Genomic DNA, 12,755 nt, shown 5'->3' on the forward strand with positions numbered 1-12,755 from the left:
CGGCGGGGCTGCGCCTGCGCACTAGGAGAAGCGGCGCTCCCCTCCTCTCCAGCGCGGCCGTTTCCGGCACCGGGGCCGTGACCTTCGCCGCGGGAGGCTGAACGTGCCGTGGGGCCTGGAGCCTTCCCTCTGGTGAGCGGTGCTGGTCGGGCACACCCTATCCGCGGCGCTTTAGGGCCGCAGGCAAGGCGGTGAGGGCTTGCAGCCGGCTCGGCCCTTGGACAGCCACCGTTTGTGTTCAGGTTGGTAGCGAAGATGGCGGCGCCAACGATGGAGGAGAGGAAGGCCTGCTGGGGGGCCCGGGACGAGTTCTGGCAGTGCTTGGATAGGCACGCGGACGATGTATCCAAGTGCGAGAAGCTGCGGTTGGCCTTCGAGTCACGGTGTCCGCAGCAGTGGGTGAGCAGCCGCCGCTCAGTACTCGGCCTCTCAAAGCCCGTGCTAAACGAGCAGGGCGTTTCGTTGCACAAGTAGTTACATGTACCCTGTTAATGGTGGCAACTGCCGCTTCTTGGATCGCAGAACCTGTGCGGCCTTACACTTCGGGATCAGCCCTGCACTTGGTGTCATTTGATGTGCATGCTTTTGGTATTCCTGAAAAAGGAAGGCTCCTAAGCGGGCCTGTGGAATGTAGGGGAAAATACATAGTGTAAAGGGAAAGGATGCAGGCTTATTAATTGATGTTCTGAAAGATACTCTGAAGCTTTTAGAATTACTGGAGAAGGAAGATTCACACAGAAGGGAGAAGATATGCAGGGCTTACAGGTGCAAGACTCACATCTCATGCTTTCCTGCGCATAGAAATTATTTTATAGATGCAGTACAATTTCACAGTAAACCTTCTGCTTGCATTCATGTGCTTTGTGGTTTCCTAAGCTCAGCTGTAACTTTAAACTTTTTTTCGCAGGCATTGGCCTTTAGTTGCAGTAGCTTCTGAGGGCAGAACAGTTCCTGTTTGAGCTAGTGGACTGAAGTTAAGAAAAAAACAAATACACTGACAGTTGCTGTATTGCTTGTACTTTAAACATTGCAGTTGTATGTCATCTCTAGCAATGATGTATGTGTATTGGTGGCTCTAGGTGATGAGTTCAGAGGTCATGTAGTCTAATACTACAAAAAAACCAGCTAGATCCATCTTTGCATTATATATAATATTTGTTCCTAGCAGTGAAAACAGCAAAGCAAGTAGACTGTTTTTATTAGGTGTTCATAGATGTAAGGGAATTGTTATGACAAACCAAGTCCACTTTCAATGTGGTAAAACTTAGAAGATCCAAACATGCTCCACTCCTTAGTCTTCAGCAGAGCAAGAAACTCTTAACTAGTTTATTGTTAAAATCCTCAAGTTCAGTGATCAAAGACCATTTTATTCTTTAGCCTTCTGAACAAAGCCTCTTCCTCCACTATTTTTTTTTTTCATGAACATATCTTCTCTTTTTGAACAGGTTAAATATTTTGACAAAAGAAGAGACTTTTTGAAATATAAAAGGAAGCTTGAAACAGAAGGGTATCATCCTCCAGAAGCTGCTGGAAAGTCTTAGGTACTTTGCTTTCAAAATAAATCTGGTGAGAATAACTGGGAGGAAGAAACATGAGAAAGCAACAGAAGGTGCCTGAGCTCAAGAACTGGTCACCTGACTCTCTCCCTGAAATGCAGGTTGCTGTTGTTGCAAGGTCTCATGTCTCTACTGCAAAAGATGATCACGGACAACTTTGTCATGAGTGTAAGTCAAAGATGAAAGAAATATGCTGCAGGGCTGTTCATGATCTAAGGTTTTGAATGTATAATTAGTCAATTTGACATGAAGAAATCATTATTTAATAGTGCAATGTACATATTCTAATGAGAACAATAAATTTTTTTTTTAATAAGAGAACCAGCTTTTCATTAAAAACACACAGTCCATTCCCACTTCCCTTCCTTGCCAAAAGGAGGTGGTGGTAATGTCATTTACAAAGTATTTTAAAGTACAATTATAAACCACCAGGCCCTCAAAAGACCTAATGCATCCTGTGCATGTGATACATAATTATATATTTTGAATATGCTAATTTTTTGTAGGAACTTCTTGTTATGTAGGAATTGTTACATTTGCAGTAACTGGTTTTGGTCAGCATATCTGCTAGAAGTATGGCAGGTATTGAACATGATGCCCACATTATGACCTTTTATTGAGTATTTCTGATTGCCTTACTGGGGCAACTCCTTTTAAAGATACAGACTGGTTAGAGCAGGATTAGTACACTTGACTGTGAAAGGCATTTAAACAAGGGGCAGAATTTAATGTAATATAAGTACATAATTTTTGCAAGTCAATTCAATATGTTATATCTAGGTGCTGGAGGCATTGAATACTTTGGCTACTGTAAATTTTTATTGTCCTTCTAGGAAGGCACCGCTTCGTTGTCAGGTATGATCATCACAATTTAAGTAACTGCAGTAGTAATCCTATGCTTTGAGTTCAGGATTGCTCACAATACTACGCTTATGTCCTAATAGTAGAAAAATCACACACGCCATATACAATATAAATAGTATTTATTTCCAATGCAACAGTTTTATTTAAGGAGGTAAAGTATTAAGGCATTTAAAAGTCAGTCCTAACGCTATAGAGAAGAAAACATGCAAAACTTAAGAATCCTCATTCACCCTGAGTTTGCATCTCATGTATTCAGAATTTCATGTTGTAGCACCATAGGAAGGCACATACTATAAGGCACAAAGCTCTTGGCAGTTACTTTTGTTGGTTTTGCTTGATCACTTGTTGCCTTGTGTACTCCCAGATCAGCAGAGCTCCACTTACATGAACATTCAGTGACCGTATAATACCCTGTTGAGGTATTTCCACACAGACATCCAGATGGTGGATGAGGTTTGCTGGAATTCCTTCATGTTCATTTCTAGTAAAGAAGAAAGAGTCACTTGTATCTGAGAAAAGACAGGTGTTCCAGCAAGCAGGAGATGCAAAAAATCACATCAGCATCCAAATGCCATTTGACAAATGGTCTGCCTTTCATATAACTAACTGATGAGGGCAAGAAATGATGATATGTTTTAAAAACAGTAATACAGATACAAATAAACACTTGATATAGGAAAACTGCTAGAGCACTTCACGTTCAGTTCACTGGTCCAGCAGTAGCTGAATATGCAATACAAGGACTCCCTCTTGGCCTTTATTTTGAAACTCCCTGTACAGAAAAATAAACCACAGCACGAAGCTGCTGTCAGGCAGGGAAGCTCAACTGCCAAGCACTTAAAATTCTATGAGGTATGAGGGAATATCAAGACTAATCAAAGCCTTGGAACTGCAAGTGTTTCACCTCTTCAGAATGAGCACACCAGAAGATACTAAATGTAATTAGTAATTGAAGCTATGATTATGAGAACTAAATTCTGAAAATAAGCTACATGTGAAAAGGTTGCAACGCGGGTATTTCTGCCTGCTTTGTCATAAAAGGATAGGGAGGCCATCCCTCCTGGTCTCACTCAGTGGCTCTGCAATTCCAGTAGTTTTCTGACTTCAGGCACTTCTAGGTTTTAGGGGAGGCCCTTTGTCACACCTGAAGCAATTATAGGACTGATTATTGCTTTTCTCTGAAATCATTCCAGCCTATAATTGTACTGCAAAATTTAGTAGCTTCATCCTGTGTGTCATTCTTAATTTTTAAAGCATCTCCCAGCTTTGCATGCTCCCACTCCAGTCCTCCTCACCAAATTAAGCAGGACCAACAGGCAGACCTCCTTGCTGAGCTCACCATGGCCTACATGACTACACATACAGGGCCCCATACTAAAGTGAACAGATGATGATCTATCACACCTGAAAAACTGTAATTCATACTGTTGCTATCTTCACCCATTAAAAAAGAATCATAGTGTAATCACTTCCTATTCCAGTGTCACTTGGTCATCCTATGACTAAACTTGGACTGGCAGAAGATGATGGGCTGCAAGAGGTAGATTTACAAAAAGGTGTATTCTTACCCCAGCAATAATAGTGACTTCTCTGGAAAGCAATATTCTGTAAGATCAAAACTTTTAGCTGTCTGCTCCACACCAATAATAGTGTAGCCTTCTGTTTTTTTCTGCTGTAAATAATCAACAAGCTGAGATGGTTTTACCTGTCCACCAGAAGTAGAAATAAATATTTGAGTATCACCATTTGTAAGCTTCTGAAGTTACTCTAAAAATACTGAGTTTACTTGGGCAGTTTTTAAGATTAATTACTTTTATCCCCCAAAACTCGGTCCATATACATTGGTTAGCATTTTCAAAGCTCTTCAGCAATTGTACAAAAGGTTAAGTAATGCCACAAAAATGTACTCCATGAATACAACGTACAGTGGCTTTTAAGCTTCTGAACAGCTACAAGCCTTACATCTGAATGTGAAAGAATCACTTTGCCAGGGACAAGGTACATGGTTCTTGTAGGGTGTTCCAAAACGATCCTTTCCCCCACCTCCATCTGCAGAGGTTTGAATTCCTTTCCCCTCCCCATGCAGGCTTGAGTGGGAAAAGGTTAAAAAGGCCTTTCCTCCAGCTGGGAGCTGAAGTCCCTCACGTGTATTCACTCGTGGGGAAGCCCACGCTGGGATCTGGATCTTCACGCCCGGTATATATTGGCACTGGACACGCTGTCTAGGGAAATCTTAAATACAGTGACCAGAAAGTGGTCTTGGACTCATCTTTGGGACTTGTTTTGGGACTTGTTTTGGACTCACTAGATTCACGGTGAAATTGGAGAGATTAGCCTGCAGCACCTGGACCTGGCTTCTCCCTAGACTTACACACCCTGGGTTCCTGCTCCCTAGAATAAAAAACTTTATTTATTTAGAATAAACCAAACCAGGTTGGAAAAGACCTTCAAGATCATCGTGTCCAACCCATCAACCAATCCAACCCACCTAAACAACTAACGCATGGCACCAAGCACCCCATCAAGTCTCCTCCTGAACACCTCCAATGACGGCGACTCCACCACCTCCCCGGGCAGCCCATTCCAACAGGCAATCACTCTTTCTGTACAGAACTTCTTCCTAACATCCAGCCTGAACCTCCCCTGGCGCAGCCTGAGACTGTGTCCTCTTGTTCTGGTACTGGCTGCCTGGGAGAAGAGACCAACCTCTGCCTGTCTACAACCTCCCTTCAGGTAGTTGTAGAGAGCAGTGATAAGGTCACCCCTGAGTCTCCTCTTCTCCAGGCTGAGCAATCCCAGCTCCCTCAGTCTCTCCTCATAGGGCTTGTGTTCCAAGCCCCTCACCAACTTCGTTGCCCTTCTCGGGACTCGTTCCAGCAAGTCAACATCCTTCCTAAACTGAGGGGCCCTACCTCATGCTGGGGCGACCCTGCCTGCCATAAACTGTGGCTGTTCACTGGAAACACTTCAGCAGTGCGGCTTCTCTTGCGCTGCTAAGGCAGTGGTGCTCCAAGGGACTTGTCTCACAGGAGCTGTGTCTAAGGACACTAACTTTGGCAGGTCCCTCTTCTTTGGATTTATTCTATGTGATTCATAAGTTGGATTATAAAGCTTGCAGTTCTGGAGGCTGCAATCAAGGAGAGATCTAGGGACCCTCTCCAAGTTCCTACTCCGCCCTCATGAGTAAAATCTGGCACTCTTGCCTTTTCCCTAGGGATCTCTCTTGCCTCTGATTTTATAAGGGGGTAGAGCTATTTGTGGCTTAGCCTTTTCCATTTTCTTAATTCTCTAAATAGAACTAAAGTTGCCCATAAGCATCCTTGTGAAATTCCTGACTGAATAGAACCTGTAAATAAAATCTAGCCACTTTTGTACATAATTTTGGGACAGGGTTTTTGGGAAAATAAAGGTAACTGTATTTTTATAATTCCTTTCTTGCTAAGTTATTCCCAATCAAAACAATGGGTTTTATTTAACCTGGAATACTTTTCCAAGGAAAATAACAGCCAGTACTGAACCTGAGCTGGCTTAAGTGCCTGCCTTACAACTTGTGACACCTTGCAGTGAAGAATTTCTTAGTTGCTTTCATCCTGTTCTCTAAACTGCTTATTTGTAGTCAATGGAAATTTCTCTCTGCAACAGAAGTTCCATCACCAGTACACTTCTGTACAGAGATTAGGCACATACACATGTGCCCATCAGCATTCTGTTTAAGGCAAAGCATACTAGAGCTATCCAGAGGAAGATTTTGATTTGGGGAGAAAAAAAAATTAAACTTGTACTGATTCTTCAGGTGACTTAAAGCTGATCTTGAAAAATTGATCATTATAAAATACTACAAACATTTTCTACCAATTACTAAACAGAGATCGAAAACTCATTTTTATAAACTAGATAATAGGTTCTAAAAGCTTAGCACAAGTTGGCTTCAGGCAAACTCAAAGATCATCCCTGCAAAGTTACCAAAGGCAATGGATTGAGCAAGACAAATGTTCAACTTCTGTAAATAAACATTTGATTCCAACACACCACTCTGAAACAAATTAAGATGTAACTATGACAGCTTAAAAGCATTTTGAAGTTCTTTTTTACAAGACTTGACTCAAACTTTCTATCAAACCACTCAAGATCAAATCTCAAGAGATAACAGTGGGAGTCTGTTGAATTAAAAGTTCATTTTTGCAAGCTAAAAAAAGACTGAACTATGCATCTGACGAACTCATGATTTACCTCAACAAGGGGGAGCCACTGCTCTGCAGAAACACTAAGATGCTGAAATTGCTTGTCCTGTATGTAATGAAGACTACCAACAACTAGTGCAGATGCCCCAAATATTTCACTTGTACGACATAAACCTACAAAAAGATGAATGAAAGTTACTTTTGTGGAGAAAATAAAACCAGAATATTTTGGCAAGTGAAAAGGACAAGAGTAATGGTTACTTTAATCCTCTATTTTTTATCAGTTTCACGTGCTTCTTAGATGTGTTTGAAGCCACCCTTGTTTGATATAATTTACCAGAGGAAAAAACAATGTTTTGTAAAAGAGTAAAATTAGAAAAGCACTGTCTTTGGCAACATGTTTCTACAATACTAATTACACAAACTAATGGTTCAGTGTATGAGCCTCAGCAGGGGTGGATGGAGAAACATGGTTAAGTACTAAATCCAGTACCTGTTAAATGAAAGCCTCGAGAGAATGACACAGCACTATGGGGCAGACAGCACCAGCTTGTGGGCTTATTTTTCATTAAGTCTCACCACAGTTATTTAGATTGCTGCCAACAGCAAGCACAATGCAATGAAGTATTTGCAGGATTTATTGAATCACAGCTTGCTTGACATTGTGAATGAAGTACTTAATCAGCAACAGGCACTTTCCTGTTCAACAGTCATGAGTGAGTCTACAACATTTGGTTTAATTCTTAGAGGAAAAAAAAAGTAACAGTGAAATGTTTCCTTTAACTGTATACATGGCTGAAAAACTCAACTGTAACAAAGAATATAAAAATAGTAACAAACTGAGCATGATTTACAGTAAAGTTATATTTAATTAACATCTGCTACATGCAAATACTTCTTTTTCCCCTTAAAATGCAACTATAAAAGACTCTCCTGAAGCAGGTAGTATTTCTTTTGGTTATCAGGTTTTTTTCAGGAGAACGATGTATTTATTGGAGTAATACTTAAGTAATTTTCAAATTATTAACACAAGATGAAATTCATTCCTATTATCAAAGTGGGCTCAAAGGCCACCTTACAAAAAGTTTAAAAATGTGCCATCAAACTTACCTCCTAAATTGGTAGGTTTATCAATAAGTGAAGCCACCACAATCAGTCTGCTGTTTGATTTACCAAGTTTAGTAGCACGATCCTGAAATACCATTTCCAGGTCCAAACCAGGAGTGCTGTTTTTCCATGGTATAATCTTTTTCTGAACATCAGTCCATTCTGTCTGGCTATCTATTTCAGCTGAATTTGAACCTGTAAAAATAAGCTGCAGTCATATGGATATGCTAGCAGTAGTAAAAACTACTGCTTCAGTAAAGAAGATTATCTAAATGGAAATACTGTAGACACCATTATATGGATTGAGAGCAGAGCTGCAGAGAAGGCCTTTGGGGTGCTGGTAGATGAAAAACTGCATATGAACCTGCAAGGTGCACTCAGAGACCAAAAAAAACAATACATCCTAGGATGCATCAAAAGAAGAGTAAACAACAGATCACGGGAGGTGGTTTTCCCTGTCTGCTCTGCTCTCACAAGACCCTACCTGGAGTGCTGCATACAGCTCTGGAGTCCTCAGCACAAGACAGACATGGACCCGCTTGAGGGGGTCCAGAAGAGGGCAACAAAGATATCAGCAGGCTAAAACACCTCCCTTATGAGGACAAGCTGAGAGACTTGGGGTTGTTCAGCCATGAGAAAAAAGGGCTCTGGGGCTACCTCATAGTGGCTCTCCAGTACTTAAAGGAGACCTACAGGAAAGATGGACAAGGTCTCTATCAGGGAATTTAGCGATAGGACAAGGGCTAGCAGTTTTGAACTACGAGAGGCTTTACTTAGATTAGATACCAGGAAGAAATTCTTTGCTGCGGGTGTGGCAAGACACTGGAAAGTGTTGCCCAGAGAATCTGCAGATGCCTGCTGCCTGGACCTGTTCAAGGCCAGTGTTACAGTTTGTTACTTAGCCTAGATCCTGACTGTAAATACTAGAAGTAAAATAAATTACAATTGGATATAAAAGGAAAAATAATGATAAGGTCTGTATATTTCATTGGGTTACTAATGGGGATATAAAGATGCATAAACAGTTCTTTCCCTTTTTTTCTTTCATCACCTCTGCTTGCAACTTCGCTCTCCCTCTGCTTCATCCCTGCTGGGGTATCTCTCTTTTGACTACTGTGTGAGGTAACAGGAAAGAGGAAGGGAGTGTGGGACGAGGTGAATGGTCTCCCTGGATCCACCCAGGGGGGTCTGAGGAGTTTCTGTGTTGTTTAGAAATTGTAAATATGTATTTTATTTTTTTTTTTTTTTTGAGAGAGAGAGAGAGAGTGAGTGTACATATATTGTATATTTTGTACATATTCATTGTATTTCATATTTATAGATTTTAGTTTGGTTGTAAATACAGCTTCATTTGCTGAGCTAGTCTGGTGATTTTATTTTTGGGGGGCAATTTCAACCCACCACAGCCAGGTAGGATAGAGTTTTAAGCAGCTTGTTCTAGAGGAAAGTGTCCATGCCCATGGCATGGGGATTTGAATGAGATGATCTTTAAGGTCCCTTCCAACACGAACCGTTCCATGATTAGTCATCTACTAGTATTTTACAGTATATACTCTGCTCACATAAATACAAGTCTACTTCAGATGAAAAATGCAGAGACCAGATTGAATACAGAAGCATACATCTACAATAAATAATTATATTTAATATAGACTAGATATATTTTACCCATGTCTTGCTGAGACCAATCACTTGGTTTCAGATCACGAAGTTCTGTTGGAGAATGATACCACTGAAATGCTGGTGGAAAAGGAACATCAGTGAACCTGTCAAATTTAGAGAGTGAGATCCATTCATCTTCAGCAAGTTCCGAAAGGCGGGGTAGAGTGTAAAATATTGTCTGCAATATAACACCATGTTATTAGAAGAACACCTCTTAAAGCAAGCAAAACAGACAATAAGTTAATCTCTGGTAGTTTTACCCGATATGTTTTATCTAGCATTCAATGATTTTAATGCTAGGTTTCTTCCATCTGGAGGTATTCTGTGATTCTGTGTGTTTATTCAGCTGTTATTTAAGCTACAGCAAAAAGGATAGCTGAAAAAGATACTCTAGAAGTTACGCCATCTGAATCCTGGTCACATCAAACAATCCAGTTAATCAACCTCAAGTTAATTCCAAAAATAGGAGTTATTTTCAAAAATCCTAACAAACTATATGCAATTAAGTTAGATACTCTTCAGTTATTGTAAGTAACATTCCCAGCCGCAAATATCACACCTGATGAACTCCCTCATAGATGGGCATATTCATCATATGCACCTCTTTATATAAGACCTATGTTTTTAACACAGTGTTAATTAGAGAATCAAGCTGCAGTCTTAGCTTGAAAGCGAAACAATTCTTCAGTTTTCAATGAGTAATAGTTGATCATTCATCCTGCATTAGAATACAGAAAGATAAAAATACAGTTGCCAAAACAAATGCAATGATGAGTGACAGTCTTGGACTTACCTCTAGACTATAATCCTGAAGTGGATGAAATGTTGCAAAGAAGAAGTGATCCTGGATTCGCTGCCAGTTCCTTTTAGCATTCCTGCAATTACAGAAAGTAAGGCAACATGCACAAAAAAGGCAACATATTGTTTTGTTTTTTTCATTGTCAAACTGGCATAAGGCAACCTGATTGTATTTAATACATGCTTTATGGTAGAGAAAATACTTCAGCAATTAAGGAGCCATTGAAAAAAACCCAATCTAAACCCAAACAAAACCCCCACAAACAACCAAATACCAGCACTCAGGAAGTAAGTTTTATTTGTGTTTTAGGAAAGACCATAACATGTGTCCAAATTCTATTACTGAGAGAAGCAAGTTTGTCAAAAACAACTATCTCATCTAGGCCTCTGAAAGAAACTGAATACTAGCCTATGGTTCAGTGACACCTTTCAGCTGTCAAAATCTGCCCCTTGAAGAACAGCAGTTAAAAAAAACCCACAAACCCTCACAAAAATTATCAAGCACTGTTTTCAAAAATTGGACTTGCTGCAAATGGCTCAGAAGGACAATACTAAGCTGCATATCAGAAGAATGTTACAAACCCCGTGCCATGCATATTTTCCACTTGTTGAAGGCTAGATTCAATAACTGGTGTCAGAGCTTCAAATTCTTCCACATGCAACATTCTGCACATACTCCAAATTTTTTTAAGGGCAATTAATGCATAAAGTCGAACACTGAAATTATGGTTAAAGCACCATTGAAGAACAACTATAAGGGCTTTCTTCAAAGCTGGCTTCTAAAAAACAAAGAATAAAAAAAAGTTTCTTTATGAGAAGAAACAGTGGGCTCCTCAAATAGCAGCTTTTCATGAAGTCCAAAGCTTTAACAATACACGTATGCGCAAATACAGGCATTGGAACATGGTCCTGCTTTCCTTCCTTCTTTCCTATCAGGCTGCAAGCCTGCAGCCCCAGCTGTGTTTTGAAAATGTACTACTTTGCTTTACAAATCATTATTCTGCATACACAGATACCTCTAACTACTTCTGATTTTCTAGCACTTAGGTCTTTGATCTAGCAAATGCATGCAAACAGTAAAATTAACAGAAATGCCTGGATTGCTATAGATGTGAAGTAGTTGCTCTAATCACGTCCAGAGAAGAGAAATGAAGCCAAGATGGTGATGGGACAGGGACCATGTCTTATGAGGAAACTGGGATTGTTTAGACTGGAGAAAATGAGACTGAAGTGAGACCTCATTGCTCTCCAAAACTACCTGAAAGGAGGCTATAGTGCGGTGAGTGTTGGAAAAGTCTCCCTAGTATCAAGTGACAGAATGAGAGATGGCCTCAAACTGCACCAGGGGAGGTTTAAATTGGGTATTAGGAAAAATTTCTTTACTGAAAGAGTGGTCAGGCATTGGAATAGGCTGCCCAGGGAGGTGATGGGGTAACCATCCCTGGAGGTGTTCAAAAACACAGGTAGATGTGGTACTTCAGGACATAGTTTAATGGCAACAGTGGTGTTAGGTCAACAGTTGGACTTGATGATCTTAGAGCTCTTTTCCAAATGAAGCAATTCTGTGATTCTGTGTAACATCTGACTGTGCTTTGAAGTTCAATAAAACATGAGAATTCCAAATGAAGAATTCTAAATGTAATATGGACTAGCTATTGTTGAATAACTCCACATTTGAGTATCATTATTCTACAGAAAGATTCCCTTCTTCCAGATTATGTCTGGACACCTTCATGAAATGAAACTGAAGCAACAAGAGAAACAAAACCATGTGCATCTAGGTGTTTAGTTAAAACTGGAGTAGCTATTCTAGAAAAGCTCACAGGTAATCAGGCACTATGTATCCAGAACAGCTACTATTCAGCTAATTTTTCTAAGTTCAATGTTACAAGGATAACAGGAAGAGTTAGTGTTTCCTTGGATACCTCAGTTGGAAGAAGGTACTAAAACCTTTTTTTAAATAGACTGCAAAAATTGTTTTTACTTCAGAAATCCATACACAGTGAAAATGAACAAAGAATGAACACTAAGTCAAACTCACCTTCTCTGAGGTATTTTGAAGAATGATGTCAAAGTGTGATAACACTGATAAAAACGTGCAGATGCTTGTTTTAAGCTTTTCTTCATTCTAAAGCAAAAGAGCATACAGTAAGAAATATGCATATATAAAACATTTTATACCCTTTTTCACAGCATATTCTGCAAATGCATTATGAACACTACTTTAAAAGCCCTGTATTTCCACAGCAAAACTTACTAAAATATGAAGTTTGTATTACTAAGATTTCATTTTTCTAACACGTTATTTGATTTTTACTAACACATAAATCCAAACAAAGAATACAGCAGTGTAAATAAGTTCAAACTCAACCCAAACTCACCCAAATAAAAAACCATGAGGATTCTTTTCAGTGCTTGCACTTTTCCCTTTCATCACAAACATGGCTATCTGACACAGACTAAGTAGACTATCATCACCCTTAAGCACATACTGCACTACAAGAAATTAGTTTCCTCATTCTGATTACACCATTTCTGTTTACAGATATAGTTCCTATTCATCCATTTTGTCACAGCACTGCACTAG

The 12,755-nt window shown here is 39.9% G+C and overlaps 2 protein-coding genes across 2 annotated transcripts in view; one reads left to right on the forward strand and one right to left on the reverse strand.

Moving 5' to 3' along the window:
* The first annotated feature begins 29 nt into the window (after positions 1 to 29).
* On the forward strand, positions 30 to 3,633 carry COA6 (cytochrome c oxidase assembly factor 6). Its single transcript, XM_068154591.1, has 3 exons — positions 30 to 132; positions 243 to 399; positions 1,446 to 3,633. Exons 2-3 carry the CDS (start codon positions 256 to 258, stop codon positions 1,539 to 1,541), a joined length of 240 nt encoding a protein of 79 aa, XP_068010692.1. The 5' UTR covers positions 30 to 132; positions 243 to 255; the 3' UTR covers positions 1,542 to 3,633.
* The window catches only part of TARBP1 (TAR (HIV-1) RNA binding protein 1), a 44,032-nt gene continuing 34,012 nt past the window's right edge, over positions 2,736 to 12,755 (reverse strand). The window contains exons 23-30 of the mRNA XM_068154530.1: positions 12,210 to 12,296; positions 10,751 to 10,947; positions 10,164 to 10,245; positions 9,377 to 9,548; positions 7,712 to 7,903; positions 6,651 to 6,775; positions 3,989 to 4,125; positions 2,736 to 2,901 (exon numbers count right to left, since the gene is read on the reverse strand). Coding sequence (XP_068010631.1) covers positions 2,736 to 2,901; positions 3,989 to 4,125; positions 6,651 to 6,775; positions 7,712 to 7,903; positions 9,377 to 9,548; positions 10,164 to 10,245; positions 10,751 to 10,947; positions 12,210 to 12,296 — 1,158 coding nt within the window. The remainder of the gene's footprint in view (positions 2,902 to 3,988; positions 4,126 to 6,650; positions 6,776 to 7,711; positions 7,904 to 9,376; positions 9,549 to 10,163; positions 10,246 to 10,750; positions 10,948 to 12,209; positions 12,297 to 12,755) is intronic.

The sequence above is a fragment of the Melanerpes formicivorus genome, unplaced genomic scaffold (genome assembly GCF_026170545.1).
Source record: "Melanerpes formicivorus ecotype bairdi unplaced genomic scaffold, bMelFor1.0.p_v2 SCAF_2, whole genome shotgun sequence".
Taxonomy (NCBI): Eukaryota; Metazoa; Chordata; class Aves; order Piciformes; family Picidae; genus Melanerpes; species Melanerpes formicivorus.

What these genes read in the sequence shown, in the direction of transcription:
- COA6 (XM_068154591.1), top strand. Translation starts at nt 256, where the DNA reads ATGGCGGCGCCAACGATGGAGGAGAGGAAGGCCTGCTGGGGGGCCCGG. An exon ending in CACGGTGTCCGCAGCAGTGG is followed by an intron (nt 400 to 1,445) that starts GTGAGCAGCCGC and finishes CTTTTTGAACAG; the next exon opens with GTTAAATATTTTGACAAAAG.